Below are 19,477 nucleotides of genomic sequence, written 5' to 3'. Positions count from 1 at the left end.
ACAAAATTGTCTTATTAAAAAAAAAGGGAATAATCATTGGATGAAAAATGTATATGACTTGAGGATAGGGGAGAGTATGGTCTGTGTTCATTCATTGTATAGTATGTATAGGGAAATTTTTTAGCTTGGGTATCTTGTACCGGCTGTATAATCATGCAGTATTATTGTTATCCCCCACCGATGGAATCGGGAGGGAGATATTGTTTTGGCGTTAAAAAGCCCTGCCCCTTTCCCAAAGCCTTTCCAAATTTTCCTTTCCGCGCAGTTCTTGCAACTTTGGCGGGAAATTTTAAAACAAAACCCTTTAGGGGAAATATAAATATAAAAAAGGAGAGCCATATCTTTGGTTTTTCAGTCAGACTCATTAACTTGGGAGTTAGGGCCCTTTGGGTTTTATTTTATCCCGTATACATATAGGAAATTTAGGGTTTTCCCGGTGTTTACTTCCTGCAACACGGCGGGAAATTCAACAAACTTTAGGGGAAAACCTTAAATTTTCAAGAAAAAGATGTGCATATTTTGCCTTGTTCGGGTTCAGAATTTAACGCGGGGCCTGGGGGGCGGCCCCCAATATTTGTCAGCAGCATATCTCCTACAACCATGGAGGAATTGTTATGAAACTTCATAGAAATGTTCACAACTATGAGAGTCGTGTCGCGTGCATGAGTCAGGCCTCTAGGTCAAAGGTCAAGGTCCATATAAGCTCCAAGCTTTCTACTCAATTCTGAATGAAATTTATATATTGTAATATTGTCTGTAAATATTGATGAAGAAATAAATATTGTTTAAACCAAAGGTCAAGGTCATTCTTAGAGGTCATTGAAAAACGTTTGTCTGGAGCAAAACTTCTAATTGTATAGAGGTATGTCAATATAACTTGGCACAAATGTTCACTATTGTGTGGCGGAGTGTAGCGTGTAAAATTTATGTCCCTGTGGCTAAGGTCAAGGTCACACATAGGGGTCAAAGTTCAGATAAAAATATGAAAATGTGTATTAGGACCATTTAATCATCATTTATTGAGGGATTGAAACACAAATGGTCATTATCATGACTACTGGTGTGAAACATGTAATTTAGGTTAACATATGCAAGGTGAAGGTGACTAAAGATGATTGTGAAGGTCACTTAAGATAATAAAATATAGAGATTTTGTCCAGAGCATATCTCCAACACATATGGAGAGATTGTATTGAAACTTCAAACAAATGTTCACCACTATGAGAAGCTGTGTCTTGTGCATGAACCAGGTCTCTAGGTCAAAGGTCAAGGTCACACTTAGAGCAAAATTTCTACATGCATAGAGGAATTTCAATATAACTTGGCACAAAAGTTCACTATTGTGAGGTGGAGTGTCGCGTTCAAAATTTAGGTTCCTGCGGCTAAGGTCAAGGTCACACATAGGGGTCAAAGTTTGGGTAGAAAATTCTAGAGATGAGAATCTAGATTAATGCCCACATCTCTCTCAAAAGCTTCTGTGACGATGTTGCCCTTGTTAGGCTGAGTTATGGCCCTTGAATAAAAAAATATATTGGCCTGTTAATGTGACATTATGCTCATATGTTCATAGTCAAGTTGAGCTGAATTGACTATATTTTACAAGATTGACAGTTAAAATGGTGTCTGACCAAATAGTTGATATTGGAAAATGTTCAGGATAAAATTATAATTCTGCCTAAAATATAAAAAGACTGCCCCACACTTTTTATAAACTGAGGGTTATAGTTAAATTTTAAAACATATTTACAGAAATTTTATTTGGATCTGTGCATTGTTAATTGTTTATTCAAAGTAAATTATTAAATTAAAAGGTATTATGGCAAAATGAAAACTTATTTTGATATTCAACTGTTCACTCACTATATACCGTGGATGGGCATAATGTCACTTTAATGATTATTACAACATGCAGTATCATATAGGAAACTAACTGGTCTGATTTCAATACAACTGCCTAATTGGCTATCATCAGGTGACACATGTGATCACTGATCACAGTTGTTAAATTTAATTTTTGTTTTTATTTAAAAATTTTAAAATTGTTAATATTCACTTAAAAAATAACATGTTAAATACGTTGGGCTTAAACTTTAGACGTTTCTGGCTGTTCTGGGGTAACTTTAAACCTAATTACAAATTTTACAACCAAATGTGGACAAACTACTAATCCCAAAAAATTTTCTGAATCAAAAAAATGGTGGGGGACCATTTGCACATTATCATATTTTCATGGAGATTTTTTATGTTTACCTAGGGTTAAAACCCCCGGGGGACTTTAAATTTTTAGTGTTCCCCCTTTTAGTTAAGTGGGGAGGCATAGAAAAACCTTTTTAATTGGGGGATTTGAGTTTATTGAGAAACAAATATCTTTGCCAGAAATAATTTAATTAAGATCTGATGAAGATTTTAAGGTATTTAAAAACTATCCTGACCTGAGATATTATGATTACAGTAAACTTTATCTGAACTCTCACTATACAGGCAATTTGTTTGGAACATTCTAATGATGATTGCTTTTTTTCCTACCAGCAAATGAATTGAATGTATCACAACCATTTATCATTGTCAATTACTGCTTTTAATTTTTTTTCTGGAGTCAAAAGTTCATATCTTCTAATATAGATACATTCTAATTAAATTTATTACCAGATATAGTTGAATTATCCTGTTATGCATAATAACACCATTTGCAAGGCAAGACATACTTGGTATAAATATTCAAATTGTGGGAATGAGATATTCTCTTGGGAGGTGTGTGCAGAATAATTTTTAGAGTCTTGAAACATGATTCAATTGTATGATATCAAATTAAGACTTAAAGAGGTACAGCTTTCCTGTGTGAAGTTACACTGTATAGTGATAGCTTGTATGAATTAATGTTAAGTGGGTCCTTGAAATCATGCGTACAAAATTAATTGATGATGAATTATTTGTTTTATGATAATTGTGTCTTTTGTATTTGTTACAGCACAAAAATAAAGTTGTGTAAGAATAAATAAATCCTCCTCTGATACTATAAAGCCTGAAGATCATTGTATGGTATGTAGCAACTTTTATATAGCTGTGTCTAATATAGACCCCTTTGAAATTATATATAATTTTAGCTATGAGGTCAAATTAATGACTGAGCCCTTAGGAACTGTTTGTCTATATTTTTTTTCTGTGGTGAGCTATTATTCTAGTCCAATTTACTGGTAGTCTTGTTTCTCCTGAGTTAATTTAAAAGGAAGCTAAGAACAATTAGCAGGAATATGACCATCTTTGACCTCAATCATATTATTTTCTTACAATATTTGTAGAAAACCAACTTATTCATAGCTCTGCCTTTTATTTCTGACTATAACATTTTTTGAAACTCAGTGTCTTGTGAAGTTATGTTTTGACTCATTATCATTTGATTTATGTAATTTGTTTTGTTCAGATTATGCATTGATATTCCAGCTTGTGTTAAACTTTACATTTATTTTTTTAAAAGAAAACATTTTACTGTGAGATTTTACTAAGTTACATGTTGCTGTATCACCAGCTACTTGTCTTTGAAGGTATATTGATTAATGGAAGTTAATTGTACTATTCTTATCTATTCTATAAATGGCCAGGTCATAGAGAGGTCATCTTGGTATGCCATTGTCATAGATTTATAACTAACTATAATGCTCTATTATCCACAAAACAATGATGAATCAAACTAATATATATATAAATGAGAGAAAGTGCCAGTACAAGAATAATATGTAAAAACATAATGATATATACATATAAATTATCTCTGTTAGTGTTTAATATGTGTTTTAATTTAGCCTTAACCTTATGGAGGAAAAATGATAAACCTTTGTCATCAATATAGAACCAGGCCATCCTGCACCTCAGTGTCTGACCTAGCTGTATAGTGTTGGTAGCTTAACCTGTATATTTTGATATTGCAATCCTCTTTAAATAGATTATTCCTGATTTAGAATGATGGCAAATCCATTACCTAAGTTTAGCATTATGTAGACAGATTATTTATCTATTATTAGGATCTTTTTAATAAGATTAAGTAGGAGCAATGTCCTTATTGCTATCATATGTTCTGTTTCAGGGCATGTAAACTGAAAAGTTATCTATGAAGTGGAATTTCTATGCTCCAATGTATTAGTAAGTACAAGGGAATTTTGTCTTTAGCTCACTAGACTTAAAAGTGCTCAAGGTCTATTGAGATACTGCAATGCCTGTCCTTAACATTTTTAATTAAACATCTCCTCTTTAACCACTTGGCCAGTTATAAGTGATGAAACTATTGGGTAGTCCTCTATTAAGAAATTGCTTTAATGGTTCCAGTCCACTGAACAGGATGGCTGCCAGGGCTAACAATATAAAAACCTTGAAATACATCTGCCCCTCAACTACTTACATTTTGATGACACTAATAGACACTAATGATTTTTAAAAAGTTCTTTACAAAAGCTGCTTCCAGTCTGTTGAACAAAATGGCTGCCAGAGGTAAAAATAGAAATTAGCTTTAAATGACATTCTTCTATAGTAGCTTGATAAAACTATAGTTACAGAAATGATCCTTAATTAAATGGTCCTTAATACTTTGGGTCAGCTGAACAAGATGGCCACCAGAGCTAAAAATAGAATCCTTTAAAAAGTAGATGCAACTATACAGTTATGATCATTAGAGGTAGTCCTTTTCGAAGTGCTCAAATGGTTCTGGTCTGTTGAACAACACGGCCACCAAAGCTAAAAATAGAAATAAGCTTTAAATGACATCTTCTTGTCTGTAGCATTTTAGATTTTAATGAAACTTTACAGGAATAATCCTGAGGTGATCCTTGACTAAAATTCAGGTTTTCTAACCAAAATGGCTGTCTGAGCAAAAATTAAAATGACCTTTAAACTGTACCAAGTTTTTTCAAATTACAGCTATTGGGTCAAAATTGGCCAGGATTTGGGGGATCAATGTGCTTTCCCATATATAGTAAATACTTCAAAAATTTTCTTCTTGAAAACTGCAAGGGCTATATGGTAGCATGAAACATTGCCTGGTGGACCTCAACATAAATTTTACAAATTATAGCCCTTGGGCAAAAATTTCCTCCAGAGAAAACATAGATTTTCCTTATATGTTTGTATAATAAATTCTATAAAAAAATTTCTTCTCTACCTCTATCAACCAGTGACTTCTCATACCAACTAGTGATTTCAATTGTAACCATTGACTCACATAGCAACCATTGACTTTTCATAGCAGCCCTGAATTTTTATAGCAACTAGTGCCTTTCCATAACTACCGGTGACTTTTAATAGCAACCATTGACTTCCATAGCAACCATATACTTCTTTGGCAACCAATAACTTTCCATAGTAACCAGTGACTTTCCATAGTAACTAGTGGCTTCTATAGCAACCATTTACTTTCTATAGCAACCATTGACTTTCCTTAGCAACCATATACTTCCATAGCAACCATTGACTTTCCTAAGCAACTGTTGACTCCCATAGCAACTGTTTACTTTCCATAACAACCAGTGACATTACATAACAAACTGTAAATTTCCATAGCAACGAGTGACTTCCATAACAAATATTGACTAAATTTTACATAGCAACCACTGACTTCCATAGCAAATACTAAATTATACTAGTATATATGCTTTTCATTTATAGTTAACAATATTACTTGTTCCTTGTCATTAATAGAATTTATAGTCAGGTGAGCGATATTAGGGCCATCATGGCCCTCTTGTTTATTATTTTTGTGAAAATGTCCCAATCTGTTATAAGAGAAGATGAGCAGGTGATAGAATGTCAGGTAAATTTTGATGAGAGAACAACAAAGACTTTATTTAATTGGGTTGATAACTTTCTTCTTATGGATTGTCTCCTCTTATAAATGGTTTAAAGCTTAGCTGATAAGCCATGTCCTTTGTAATGAACAAGACCAACTTATAGCAAGTGCTTTACTTAGACATAATCAAACTAAGTCTGCTAATTGTTTCCTGCTCTTTCAAAGAAACTTAAATTGAGTTATTATACCGTGATGAGTGTAACATTAGAAGATTTAGATGTGTTCATTTACAGATAACATAAATAAATGCTTTTTCCTTTTAATCATTTTGAAAATAATGAGAAACCTCTTTTATAATGATGATTTTGAAGGACCCTTTGAACTGACACACCCCTGTATTTCATTAAACTAGCTTTAACCTTCATATTTCATATCTATGTGATTGAGGAATCATTTACAAAAGAAAAAAATCTTCAAATAATATGCTAATTATAAGGTAATTAGCTAAGAGTTAAAATTAGGGCATTATAAGTCATATCTAATAGTAGTTTATTTAGTGTCATTTTTTATCAAATTAAATCTCAAAATGTTTTCTGTTGTATTTAAGACAATAAAATATAAATTCAACTTTTCAAGAAAAGAATAATCAAACACTTGTTGTTCAGTGAGGAAGTCAATGCTATATTAACTTGTTGTTCAGTGTCAGGAAGTTTACTATATAAACTTCAGTCCAGGAGCTATTGTCATAAAATACTGTGTAATTTGATGGCAAGAGTGGACTTCAATGGCTGTTATTTACATTAAGTGTTTTTATAGATTTACTGCACCCTAGGTTGTGTTATATAGACTGGAAGGTTTGGTTATAACAAGCAATCTTGATGTAATCCAAGGAGGGATGGGTCGGTAAATAGTGAAACCCTTGTTAATGTTAACACTACTTAACTATGTTAGTATGTAACACTACAATATACAATACACTGTCTCTATTTCATCATGGTATAAGCTTTCACTAACACTCATTCATTTATATATACTGTACTGGATCGGAACCTAATAAACAAGGTATTTATAAAATATATTTTATGATAATTTTTTTTTCTCTGATTTATGTCATGATAATAACTGCATGCATACAATATTGTGGCTTATAAATAGGAAAAACAAATTGCAGGAAACATGATTTATATCCTTATGCTTGTATTTGTGTAATATTTGACACTTGTAAACCATCAGTAAGTTGTTATTTAAACCTTAAATCAAGGCAATTACTAAAAAATGTCATTTAAACTTAAAAATTCAAGCTGTTATTTTTTAATATCTTTTAAACATTTAAAAATCAATGAATTGTTCTATAAAAGTACAATATTTACATAAATCAAGATATAGAATTGTTATTAAATGCATAAATAAAACATTTGTTCTTTAAACATATTAATAATAATAATACCATTAAATCTCAATTAATTGTCATACTAACAATAAAATCATGATGAACCTGAGTATCAAGATTAAATGGTCTTCAAATCACAGAATTTTTATTTTCTAATTTATAGTTTAAACTATTGCACATTTTATAGGATATAAGATTAGTGAGTGTATATGGTTGAAGCATGCATGAAGGAGGTAATACTCTGATCATGAAATGCTAATCAATGTTGTAAGACGAGGAATTAATGCTGGGAACCTGTGTATTCTGACTATAGAAGCATGCTAAGTGAATTAAGCTATTTTGATGGTATCTAGATATAATTAAACTAATGTTTAAAACATGACATCCTTATTCTTATACACCTTTCTATCAAGCACGGTTTCACAATATGTTGCCTCTGTGAATAGATATAACTGGGGTATGTCAAATTATTGTTTTTTTGTAATCACAGAATATTCTAGATTTCTAGATATGTAGAAAAGTTTAAATGTTAGTGAGTATTTTTTATCATTTTGCTAATATTTGATGAAAGGAGTTAACAGTTGCATTTTCTAATTAAGCATACATGTCTGAATGTTATCAAAGACATTATATCCCTTAGCTACCGAAATAGAACATGAGGGCAAGAGATAGGAATGACAGATTTTTGCTATCAGACCATAGTAAGGTCAATTAAACTGGACATATATTTTATAACTTATTAACAAGCAATACCAAGTTATGGGAAATAGTTGCCTTTGATATCACTGAACAGAGCCTGGCCAAAAAAAGTGTCACAATATATAGAAACTAAACTATTTGGATGAAAGAAGATCAAACTATGAGAGTATGTTGCATTTGCTATCAGAACAGGAAAAGGCCAAAGTTTGTGAATGACTGATTGCTGTCAGAACAGGAAAATGCCAAAGTTTGTGAATGACTGATTGCTGTCAGAACAGGAAAAGGCCAGTTTGTGAATGACTGATTGCTGTCAGAACAGGAAAAGGCCAAAGTTTGTGAATGACTGACTGCTATCAGAACAGGAAAAGGCCAAAGTTTGTGAATGACTGACTGCTGTCAGAACAGGAAGAGCCAAAGTTTGTGAATGACTGACTGCTATCAGAACAGGAAAAGGCCAAAGTTTGTAAATGACCAACTTTGCTATCAGAACAGGAAAAGGCCAAAGTTTGTGAATGACTGACTGCTGTCAGAACAGGAAAAGGCCAAAGTTACTGACTTGCTATCAAGCCAGAACAAGGCAAAACCACAGGGATGAAATGCTTTTGCTATCAGATATTTAGAATGACTTGTTTTGACTATCAGAACTCAGCAAGGTCAAACAATGGAAATGACATGAACAAAACAAGACACTTGTGTTTGGTGTCAGCATACAGCAGGGCCAGACTATACAACTACACTAGGATTGTAACAATTCTATTGGCTACTTGATTTTAATAAATCAGTATAAAAAATATTTTAAACATTAGGCACTCCTGATTTATTATTGTGTAGGAAGAATATTAGGATTACAGACCTAGAAGTCAAGGCTAGTGTTTTTCCATCATAATTTGGTTGACAACAATATGTCACATACAGCTGTTATTCATGTGGACCTGTTGGCAATAACTAAGCTGAAATAGCTTAAGTTATGATTTAAGTGTTCAGAAACATTTGTTACATATGTCATCAAGCCAGTTAATGACTCCATGACTTTGAACTCGGTGACAAGCTCCTCAAAATAGAAAAATAATGAAATCACTGTGCAAGAATATGCTTTAAACAGCAACATTATCAATATGAAATGGTGAAATTATGAAGGTATGTCATGTTTTAAAAACCTTCAACCTGTAGAAACTATAAAAGTCTGGCCTGAGTGAGGTCCCCTTACACTTTGAATTGACAGCTTGGTAAATTCATCACATAAACTCAAGAGGTTTCAGCGATAGTTCAGAATAAGTCATATATTTAACATTTTAAAATTTTGAGTACTATACTGTACCAGTTTGTATATATATAAACAAATGTATATGACTGTTCAAAAATATTTTCCCACCAATTACTTTTTGAGATTATGAATGAACTTTAATAAACATGCTATAATATTTGTGGGTAGACAACCGCAGTGAAAGAATTAAATTTATTAAATCCAAAAATAAAATTTGAATTCCTCATTTCCAGATACACCAGGAGTGTTTTGATTTAATCTCACACTGTGGGCACACCTTGATGTAAAGATGTTTTTCTATAATAATAATACTAGAACATGTTTGACTTACAGCTTTAATGAGTTATATATATTAACATGTTGTACTAGCTTAACCTTTCTCAAGAAGTACATCGTAGGATAGAAGATTTATTAATTATCTTGAGGTTTTTCACTAAATAGATAATAAAACTTATTGAAATTGTTTCCTGGCACTTAAATGCTTGAAGGTCAAACTCACAGTGACTGACTGAAACCACTTCTACAAAAAACGATATACAGTCGAACTTCGTTCGCTCGAACTCGGAGGGCCTGTGTAAATTTGTTCGAGAGATCGGTAGTTCGAGCCAACCGAGGTTGAACTATTTATTACGTTGATCATATGCCTAAAGGGTTTCCTAGCTTACAACGGTCGAATGATAAATGCGACAATATAATTGTTTGTTAGTACATCTGTTCGTCGAATATTTCATATTCAGAATTATTATCCCAGTGTTGTAATTAAGTATTAACGGTACGCTGTGTTAATCTATATTCATGCATATTGTAACTGGTTGAGTTCGATTGGGCAATCAAACCAAACTTGTTGAACAATGTTCAAAATATATTTTTATGCCCCCGCCATGTAATGGCTGGGGCATATAGTGTTACCCTGTTCCGTCCTTCCGTCATTCCGTCATTCTGTCATTCCGTCATCATCAGTTTCCGTTCATTATCTTAGTAACGGTTGCACATATTCAACTCAAATTTGACATATGGATATGTCATGAGAAAATACAGGTCAAGTTCGAGTTTGGTCATGGTTCGATGATTTTTGGCAGAGTTATGCCCCTTTTACTTTGAAAATAAAATAAATTTTCAGTTCCGTTCATTATCTCCCCAACCGTACAACACATTCAACTCAAATTTGACACATGGATATGTCATGAAACAATACAGGTCAAGTTCGAATTTGGTCATGGTTCGATGATTTTTGGTAGAGTTATGCCCCTTTTACTTTGAAAATAATATGAAATTTTCAGTTTCCGTTCATTATCTCCCCAACGGTAACAAAATATTCAACTCAAATTTGACATATTGATATGTCATGAGAAAATACAGGTCAAGTTCGAATTTGGTCATGGTTCGATGATTTTTGGCAGAGTTATGCCCCTTTTACTTTGAAAATTATATGAAATTTTGAGTTTCCTTTCATTATCTCCACAACAGTACAACACATTCAACTCAAATTTGACATATGGATATGTCATGAGAAAATACAGGTCAAGTTCGAATTTTGTCATGGTTCGATGATTTTTGGCAGAGTAATGCCCCTTTTACTTAAAAATAATATGAAATTTTCAGTTTCCGTTCATTATCTCCCCAACGGTACAACATTTTCAACTCAAATTTGACATATGGATATGTCATGAGAAAATACAGGTTAAGTTTGAATTTGGTCATGGTTCGATGATTTTTGGCAGAGTTATGCTCCTTTTACTTTGAAAATAATATGAAATTTTCAGTTTCTGTTTATTATATCCTCAACAGTACAACACATTCAACTCAAATTTGACATATGGATATGTTTTTAGAATGCCCAGGCCCAGTTCTAATTTGTTCATTGTTCAATGATTTTTGGCAGAGTAATGCCCCTTTCACTTTGAAATTAATATGAAATTTACAGTTTCTGTTCATTATCTACCCAACAGTGTTACATATTCAACTCAAATTTGACATATGAATATGTCAAAGGAATGGGCAGGTCAAGTTGGAATTTGGTCATGGTTCGATGATTTTTTTGGCAGAGTTATGTCCCTTTCACTGAAAATAATATAGATACATCTTAGGAATAAGCAGTTTAAGTTTGAATTTGGTTGTGGTTCAATGATTTTCGACAAACTTATCTTTCTTGAATATTGGAAAAATTTTGAACTTTCAGTTTCAGCACTCATACTTTTGTGGAAATATATGTAGCCATTATTTTGGCTACAAATATGAAATATGCTATTTTCAAAAGGTTAAGACTGAATAATTTCAGTGCCTTGAACATTGTATGGAAATGGTTTGTGTTAACATTGAAAAGTTTTAAGGGCTTTGAACTTAAAATGAAAACAATAATTTGTGCAAACAAATTTGGAACTAAATATTATAACATCTGAAATTTTGGCTGCATGCGGGGGCATCCGTGGCATGATGACACATTTCTAGTTATGTTTATAATGGGATGAAATGAATGAAATATTTATTAAAAACATTTACAGCAGCATTTACTTGTAGCCATTTACTGAAATAAACACACATACAACTGTCATTAAATAGATAACACTGTTACGATTCACTTTACATGAACTTATGTAACGGCTGTAATTGAAGTCGTCCGGGTAAACGTCATTTTTTATTGGCATGCATATTTCACTTATTTAACAAGTTATTTTCTTTTTATCGTTACCATAAACGGCAAATCAACAATATTATCATAACAAATAAATCGGTTACAACACCTCTTATTTTTGTATCAATTAACCTTAATTACCTTTGTTACGATCACGAGGTGTTAAAAACATGTGTCGCCGACTGTCATTTTTTTAGGACATACCGACTTGTCTTTTTGTGTTCGACCGAAAAGGTGTGATTTTCACTATATTTCTGCCGAAGGGACCAGAGATCAGGTTCGAGAGTTCGAGCGATCGGTGTTCGAGCGATCCGAGGTAGAACAATATATATTATATAAGAATTTTGCCGGGACTGGGCGATGAGTTCGAGCGAAGGGAAGTATTCGAGCGATCCGAGTTCGAGCGAACGAAGTTTAACTGTATTATTAAAGCTGCATGCCAGATAAGTCAGAATATTTCAAGGAAATAAAGCTTGAGAAAAATGTACTAAGATTTCAAGAACAGTTAAAAGATTAAAGTAATAATTTACATATTATGTGCGTTATAGGGCTGGTTAAGGTCACTGATTTTGTTGAGTTCATGTTCATAGTGACACTAAATGTGAAAACTACAAGAGAACCATTTGTCCCCATAAATGATTATAATTACTTTGTTTATTGGTGGCAACATTATAAGTCAATTTTTGTTAGTTTATAAATATTATTCAATACTTTATGTAACATTCTAACATTTTGTTTATATTATGAAATATACTGAAATGAGAAGTGATAAGATATGGGTATTGCTTACATATTTGACATAGTATATAGGCTTATGAAGTTGATGTTCTGTTGAATGTCTCCCAGGTGTGGATGAAAAGGAATTTATTATGTCCAACATAAAAACATAGATGTAAATAGATCTTAAACATAAAATAACATAAAAATGATTATGTTCTTGAAAGGAAAGAAGGGTGATTTACATGAGCACTTGTTAACAAAGTTATGTTTGTCAGGCACATGAATGACTTGTTTAATTAATAGAATGTGTAAAAATATGTAGACCTCAGCATTGACTTGTTACTTGATTGACACATGTTTAGGATAGTTTGTCGGGTTTTTGCTATGGGATAGTTACTTGTTTTGTGATATATTAATCAATGTTTTTATCATCTGAGGGTGTTTATTTTAGGCTTGACAGATTGAAGAAACAGTCAAGAGATCATGCCGAACAGAAATTTGTTAAAGAATATGTATGAAATTTGATAGAGACAAAACACAACAGATATGTGGTGGTAAGTTCTTTATTATTATTGTTATTGAAATTGTTTATTTTTTTAATTTAAGATGAACAGTTTGTTAGCCAAATTTTTTGTTAATATATTTTTTCTTCTTTCTTCTTTAATGCTTAATGAGGGTCCATCCGCCCTTTCGGGCACAAAATGCAGCTTTTGCTGTCGAGTACGGACCCCGGACATGTCACCAGTCATGCCCTTAAAGAGTTAATTTTGAAGCACAAAGTGGTGATAATTTACCTCCAAGTAACCTGCCTTTTATAACATCCAACATTTCAACTACACAATTGAAAACATCTGTAACAAGCGATCTGATTGGTCAAACGGATTCAATTTTTGGTGCCTAAGGTCTATCGTCCAATCAGATCGTGCGTTACAACACATGTGTCAGACTTCAAGATGGCTGCAACAAATTAAAAATACCGTTAAACTGAAACAAATTGATAGATTATTGATATTCGTTGGACTTGAATTAGGTAAACTGTGGAATTCTAGTTCTTTTTATTGAAGTTATTATGAATGATGCAGCAATATGCGGTCAGAATGCGCCTGAGTCCCTGAAACCACAATATCCCATGTTCCATATTGTTTGGCAAATGAGCTTATAGTAGCTGACTTTTCACCTTTCTATAACAATAATAATAAGTTTTGATAGTTTTTTTTTTGTTTTTTTTTCACGATGGGTTTGTATTTTGTTGCCAAACACTGATACTGCCATCTGTGATTTTGATCTGTACATGATATTGGCCGTCAAGGTCATACATAAAATTTTGATTTAAGTCTGTGAAAAAAAGATGTTTTCTTTCAAAATCATTCACTACAATGTTCTTTCTCTGATGTGTTTGCCTTTGGAAATATGAAAAAGTGGAGTGTGGCCCCTGGGATGTTCTGCATTGCCTCTTGTTAGTTAAATGAACTGGACAACCTTATTGTGTGATTACTTTCAAGTGTGTTGATTCATCAGAAAATAAGTATTTTTCTAGGATACATATACTGTAAAATCATTATTATTCGTGGGGCACGAATTTTCGTGGTTTTTGTGGGTAGGTCAATCCACGAATTTAAGATCCGACGAAATTTTATCCCAACAAATACCGTCTCTGTTCTATATATAACAAACATGAGTCGGCTCTTTTCCGGCCGATTTTCGTGAAATGTATGTAGGCCTATATACATACAGTACAAACTATCACGTTAGTTACACTGATTAAATCCGTTTGCATAAGAAACTTGAAAGAAAACTCAATTATATGTCCTCAATTTAATGTCACAAATGTCGGTCGCATATACAAACTTGATCATTGTTGATTGTGTTAACAAGAATACTTGACATAATCGTGTAAATATGGGAACCCTGGCAATCCAATAATTAGCGCTAATAAAAAATGTCAGTTTGCTCTTATTAATTAAAAAGATGTATTTGATATTAATGTCGTAAGTACACAAAACTATAAAAAATACAATCGCTAAAACAGATGAATTGTACATTCTTTTGTCGTTTTTAGCTCACCTGTCACAAAGTGACAGGGTGAGCTTTTGTGATCGCTTTTCGTCCGGCGTCCGTCCGTCGTCCGTCCGTCCGTCCGTCCGTCCGTAAACTTTTACTTTAAATGACATCTCCTCATAAACCACTAAGCCAATTTCATCCAAACTTCACAGGAATGTTCCTTTGGTAGTCACCTTTAAAAATTGTTCAAAGAATTTAATTCCATGCAGAACTCTGGTTGCCATGGCAACCGAAAGAAAAAACTTTAAAGATACCGAAAGAAAAAACTTTAAATATCTTCTTTAAAAAACCATAAGAGCTAGAGCTAAGATATTTGGCATGAAACATCTTCTAGTGAGTGTCTACCAAGTTTGTTCAAATAAAAGCCCTAGGGTCAAAATTGGCCCCGCCCCGGGGGGTCATTGATTTTCCCTATATACATATAGTAAAAACTTAAAAAATCTTCTTTAAAGAAACAAAAGAGCTACAGCTAAGATATTTAGCATGAAACATGTTCTAATGGGTGTCTTCCAAGTTTGTTCAAATAAAAGCCCTGGGGTCAAAATTGGCCCCACCCGGGGGGTCATTGATTTTCCCTATATGCATATAGTAAAAGCTTAAAAAATCTTCTTTTAAAGAACTCAAAGAGCTATGGCTCAGATATTTAGCAGCAAACATGCTCTAATAGGTGTCTACCAAGTTTGTTCAAATAAAAGCCCTGGGGTCAAAATTGGCCCGCCAAGGGGGTCATTGATTTTCCCTATATGCATATAGTAAAAACTTAAAAAATCTTCTTTTAAAGAACCAAAAGAGTTAAAGCTAAGATATTTAGCATGAAACATGTTCTAATAAGTGTCTACCAAGTTTGTTCAAATAAAAGCCCTGGGGTCAAAATTGGCCCCGCCCCGGGGGGTCATTGATTTTCCCTATATGCATATAGTAAAAACTTAAGAAATCTTCTTTTAAAGAACCAAAAGAGCTAGAGCTAAGATATTTAGCATGAAACATGTTCTAATGGGTGTCTACCAAGTTTGTTCAAATAAAAGCCCTGGGGTCAAAATTGGCCCCGCCCCGGGGGGTCATTGATTTTCCCTATATGCATGTAGTAAAAACTTAAAAAATCTTCTTTTAAAGAACTCAAAGAGCTATGGCTAAGATATTGAGCATCAAACATGTTCTAATAGGTGTCTACCAAGTTTGTTCAAATAAAAGCTCTTGGGTCAAAATTGGCCCCACCCCAGGGGGTCATTGATTTTCCCTATATGCATATAGTAAAAACTTAAAAAATATTCTTTTAAAGAACCAAAAGAGTTAAAGCTAAGATATTTAGCATGAAACATGTTCTAATAAGTGTCTACCAAGTTTGTTCAAATGAAAGCCCTGGGGTCAAAATTGGCCCCGCCCCGGGGGATCATTGATTTTCCTTATATGCATATAGTAAAAACTTAAAAAAATCTTCTTTTAAAGAACTCAAAGATCTATGGCTAAGATATTTAGCATCAAACATGTTCTAATAGGTGTCTACCAAGTTTGTTCAAATAAAAGCCCTGGGGTCAAAATTGGCCCCGCCCCAGGGGGTCATTGATTTTCCCTATATGCATATAGTAAAAACTTAAAAAATCTTCTTTTAAAGAACCAAAAGAGTTAAAGCTAAGATATTTAGCATGAAACATGTTCTAATAAGTGTCTACCAAGTTTGTTCAAATAAAAGACCTGGGGTCAAAATTGGCCCCGCCCCGGGGGTCATTGATTTTCTTTATATGTGTATAGCAAAAACTTAAAAATCTTCTTTGAGAAAACCCAAATAGCTAGAGTTTAGATATTAAGCATGAAACATCTTCTAGTAAGTGTCTACAAAGTTTGTTCAAATAAAAGCCCTGGGTCAAAACTGGCCCGGCCCCAGGGTGTCATTGTTTTTAACTATATGTGTATAGTAAAAACTTTAAAAAATCTTCTTTCAATAAAGCCCAATGAGCTAGAGCTTAGATGTTTAGCATGAAACATCTTCTTATGGGTGTCTACCGAGTTTGTGCAAATAAAAGCCCTTGGGTAAATTGGCCCTGCAATGTTGGGGGGGGGGGGGGTTGGGGGCCTATATACAGGTGAGCGACCTCAGGGCATCATGGCCCTCTTGTTAAATGATCCAATTTAAATGAATTTTAATCTGTATTTGTGCAAATGCTATTCCGTAAACATCAAAGACGCCACCAACTTTTTATAGATCCAAACATACTCGTGTTATTTACTCAGATTAATTTATATGCATGTAAATTTACACAGTCGCTGTGACGTTGCGTGTAGTTACTGTCAAATATGGTAGGACCAATTCAGTGTGTAAATTTTTCTAACTCGCCAGGTGTCGTATAAATTATGCGATGTTTACATCGGCGAATTACAGGGTCAGTGTGTCTAATGGAGGTGCATATCATGTCACATAAATGTGTTAATTGCAGCCAATTATCGGCAGTAACTGTGCTATATTAGAGTTATGCCCAGAGGCAAGGATTGAATTCATTGACACGTAAAGATATGTACATGCTGTAAGTAAAAATGTTCGGCGATTAAGTTTAAGATTACTTTGCATTAGATTACTCTCTTTTTTTTTTTTTGCAAGAAAATGAAATCCACGAATTTAAGAACCCACGAAAATGCTCGTTTTGATAAAACCACGAAATTTCATGCCCACGAATATAAGTGAATTCGCAGTATATAGGTTTCCAGCAAAACATCTTGTGCTAACTATAATTGTGAATAATGACTCTCAACAAAAAGAAGACATTATACTATATGTTTTAAGGCTTCCATTCTGTCCTCTTAATGTTACAATGTCCTTTTCTATTTGTTAATAGGCTATTTAAGTAAGATTATGAAAGCTAATATATCTTGGGAATTCTGTATAGAAGTGCTAAAATTGTCTCGTAAACTGTTCAAAAAAGAGGGATAATTAACTAACTTTGAAAACATAGATTATCCTAAATTTCTAGAGAGCATTCATTATATCATAATGACATAATCAAAACTAGACAAGATTTCAAAGAAAGATGATTTTACGTTCTAATATTCCAAGTAATATGAATTAATTTTGTGATGAATTGAATAAAGTTGTATACAGTAATGTTTAATGAAGCTCTTTTTCTGGATAAACACAGAATTTCCATATACAATTTTTTCTTTATTTACATTCATCATGTTTAACTGAATCATGTGAAAGTTATACCATTTGACTCCATTATAGTAACTCACATTTCTCACATAGCTTGCCAATGAAAATGCCAACCACAAAAATAATGATATTGGCATGGGGGAGAATATTGCTTATTTTGAGAAAGTTGCCTTTGACATTTACAGTAATTCCCAAAAGAGACAGTTTATCCCAGAAATAGGAGAGTTTGTATGATCATTTTGCCATGTTCATTTTTCTCGCCAGCCTTTTTTGTCACATTCAGTTTTTCCAGTGTTTTGTAGGCTAATTAATGTGCTTTATATTGTATAAAGGCTGCAAATACTAAAAATGAAACCCTTTATTGTATTTTCTGATCGTAAGATCAGTAAATACATAGCTAACATCCACGGTCTAACACAAAATTTCCTAACAGTCCTAACAACGCAAAGTAGTTCTCACTCAAAACTGCTTAAAAACCAGCAATTTAAAAGAAAGAATAATTTTTAATGTAGGCATTTAACGAATTACAGTGCATTAAAAGTTTAGATTAGTCAATAGAAATGTGAGGTTACAATCACAAATTTCGCGGATGAATATCTTTTTTACCCAATGAAAAATGTTCGGCTATTTCCGTAAAGCTTCGGATTATCATGAATATCATTTTAATCAATGAAAATGCTACTTTTAGCTATGTCGATTAATGAATTCTCCAGAGCGTAGTACACAAATAAATCTGACTGCCGAGTAGTGGAATATATACATGTCGGACTGTTTTGGCGAGAAGATTTTCGCTAAATTATTTTCATCAGTGTTAAACAACAGGTTTATCGTGAACAAAATACCTCGAAATTAATAAGGATTGCAAACACGAAACGGAAATTCTCAATTTAGAATTACATAATGTATTCGTTTTTATTCAAGGTACATATGTATTACTTCGCCGTGGTGCAGAGATAAGCGGTCTCGTTGAGGGTGTGAGAGGCCTATGGTACAAATCCTAGTCGCGGCAATTCTATTTTTTTTTTCATGCAAAATTCCATATACATGTATTAATCTCAAACTGTTATAGAAGAAAATCAAAACGCTGTCGCTGCGTAAGATGAATTATAGTATATAAAAATAAACTTATATAGGAAAGTACATACAGATAGTCAGTATGATTTAGATTGCAAAGATCAGAAAATACCATAGAGCTGCAGCCCTTTGATATTATATATACTTCACAACAAAGAAGTGTTGATATTTATGTTTAACAAGTTTAAGAAAAGAAAGGAAGTAGTCTTTTGTGACTTTTAGACATTGTAGGAGGAGAATTTCAATGTCAGGGCTAGTGCCATGGAGATTAACTTAATATTTGGAATTTAAGCTGTCATGGGTTAAAATACTGCATATTAGTCCCATAAGATAAACAAGATGGTTCTACCCTATCTGGTTTATCCTTTTACTGCATGAGCATTATGGTGAAAAATAGCCATTTTCATTGAAAAGCCTCCTGTTACAAGTTCAAACTGCTATGAAACTATGAAAAATGCTTCAATACTGATGAAACTTGGCACAAATGTTGACTGGACCATAGCCTCTGTTATAGCATGCTCAATCTTAAATTTCCTGTTTACCATGTCAACGGGGGGACGTCTCCAAATTGCGAAAAATCACTATTTTGCATTGTTTTTTTTCCATCAAAACTGATTTCCAAGTGCTGCAACTTCACAATGGATTGACATAGAGTAAAAGGCTTTTCAGTGTTGGTTACCTTAAGATCGACCTGAGGCCATTAAAACACCTATACGTGGTAA

The 19,477-nt window shown here is 33.1% G+C and overlaps 1 protein-coding gene across 3 annotated transcripts in view; it reads left to right on the top strand.

The window, feature by feature from the left end:
• Positions 1–3,995: 3,995 nt before the first annotated feature.
• The window catches only part of LOC132719435 (protein dispatched homolog 1-like), a 50,042-nt gene continuing 34,560 nt past the window's right edge, over positions 3,996–19,477 (top strand). Inside the window, exons 1-2 of one of the 3 annotated variants that reach the window (XM_060703201.1) lie at positions 3,996–4,137; positions 12,930–13,032. In XM_060703201.1, the coding sequence (XP_060559184.1) occupies positions 13,025–13,032 (8 nt within the window). In that variant the 5' untranslated portion in view covers positions 3,996–4,137; positions 12,930–13,024. Of the gene's footprint in view, positions 4,138–6,470; positions 6,836–12,929; positions 13,033–19,477 lie in introns of those variants that run through there. The other 2 variants (XM_060703202.1, XM_060703200.1) reach the window with 2 other exon arrangements.

The sequence above is a fragment of the Ruditapes philippinarum genome, unplaced genomic scaffold, assembly GCF_026571515.1.
Source record: "Ruditapes philippinarum isolate M1 unplaced genomic scaffold, ASM2657151v2 ctg1088_1_1_1_1, whole genome shotgun sequence".
Lineage (NCBI taxonomy): Eukaryota > Metazoa > Mollusca > Bivalvia > Venerida > Veneridae > Ruditapes > Ruditapes philippinarum.
Note: the sequence above shows the minus strand (reverse complement) of the source record. Positions and strands in the feature narration are given on the sequence as shown.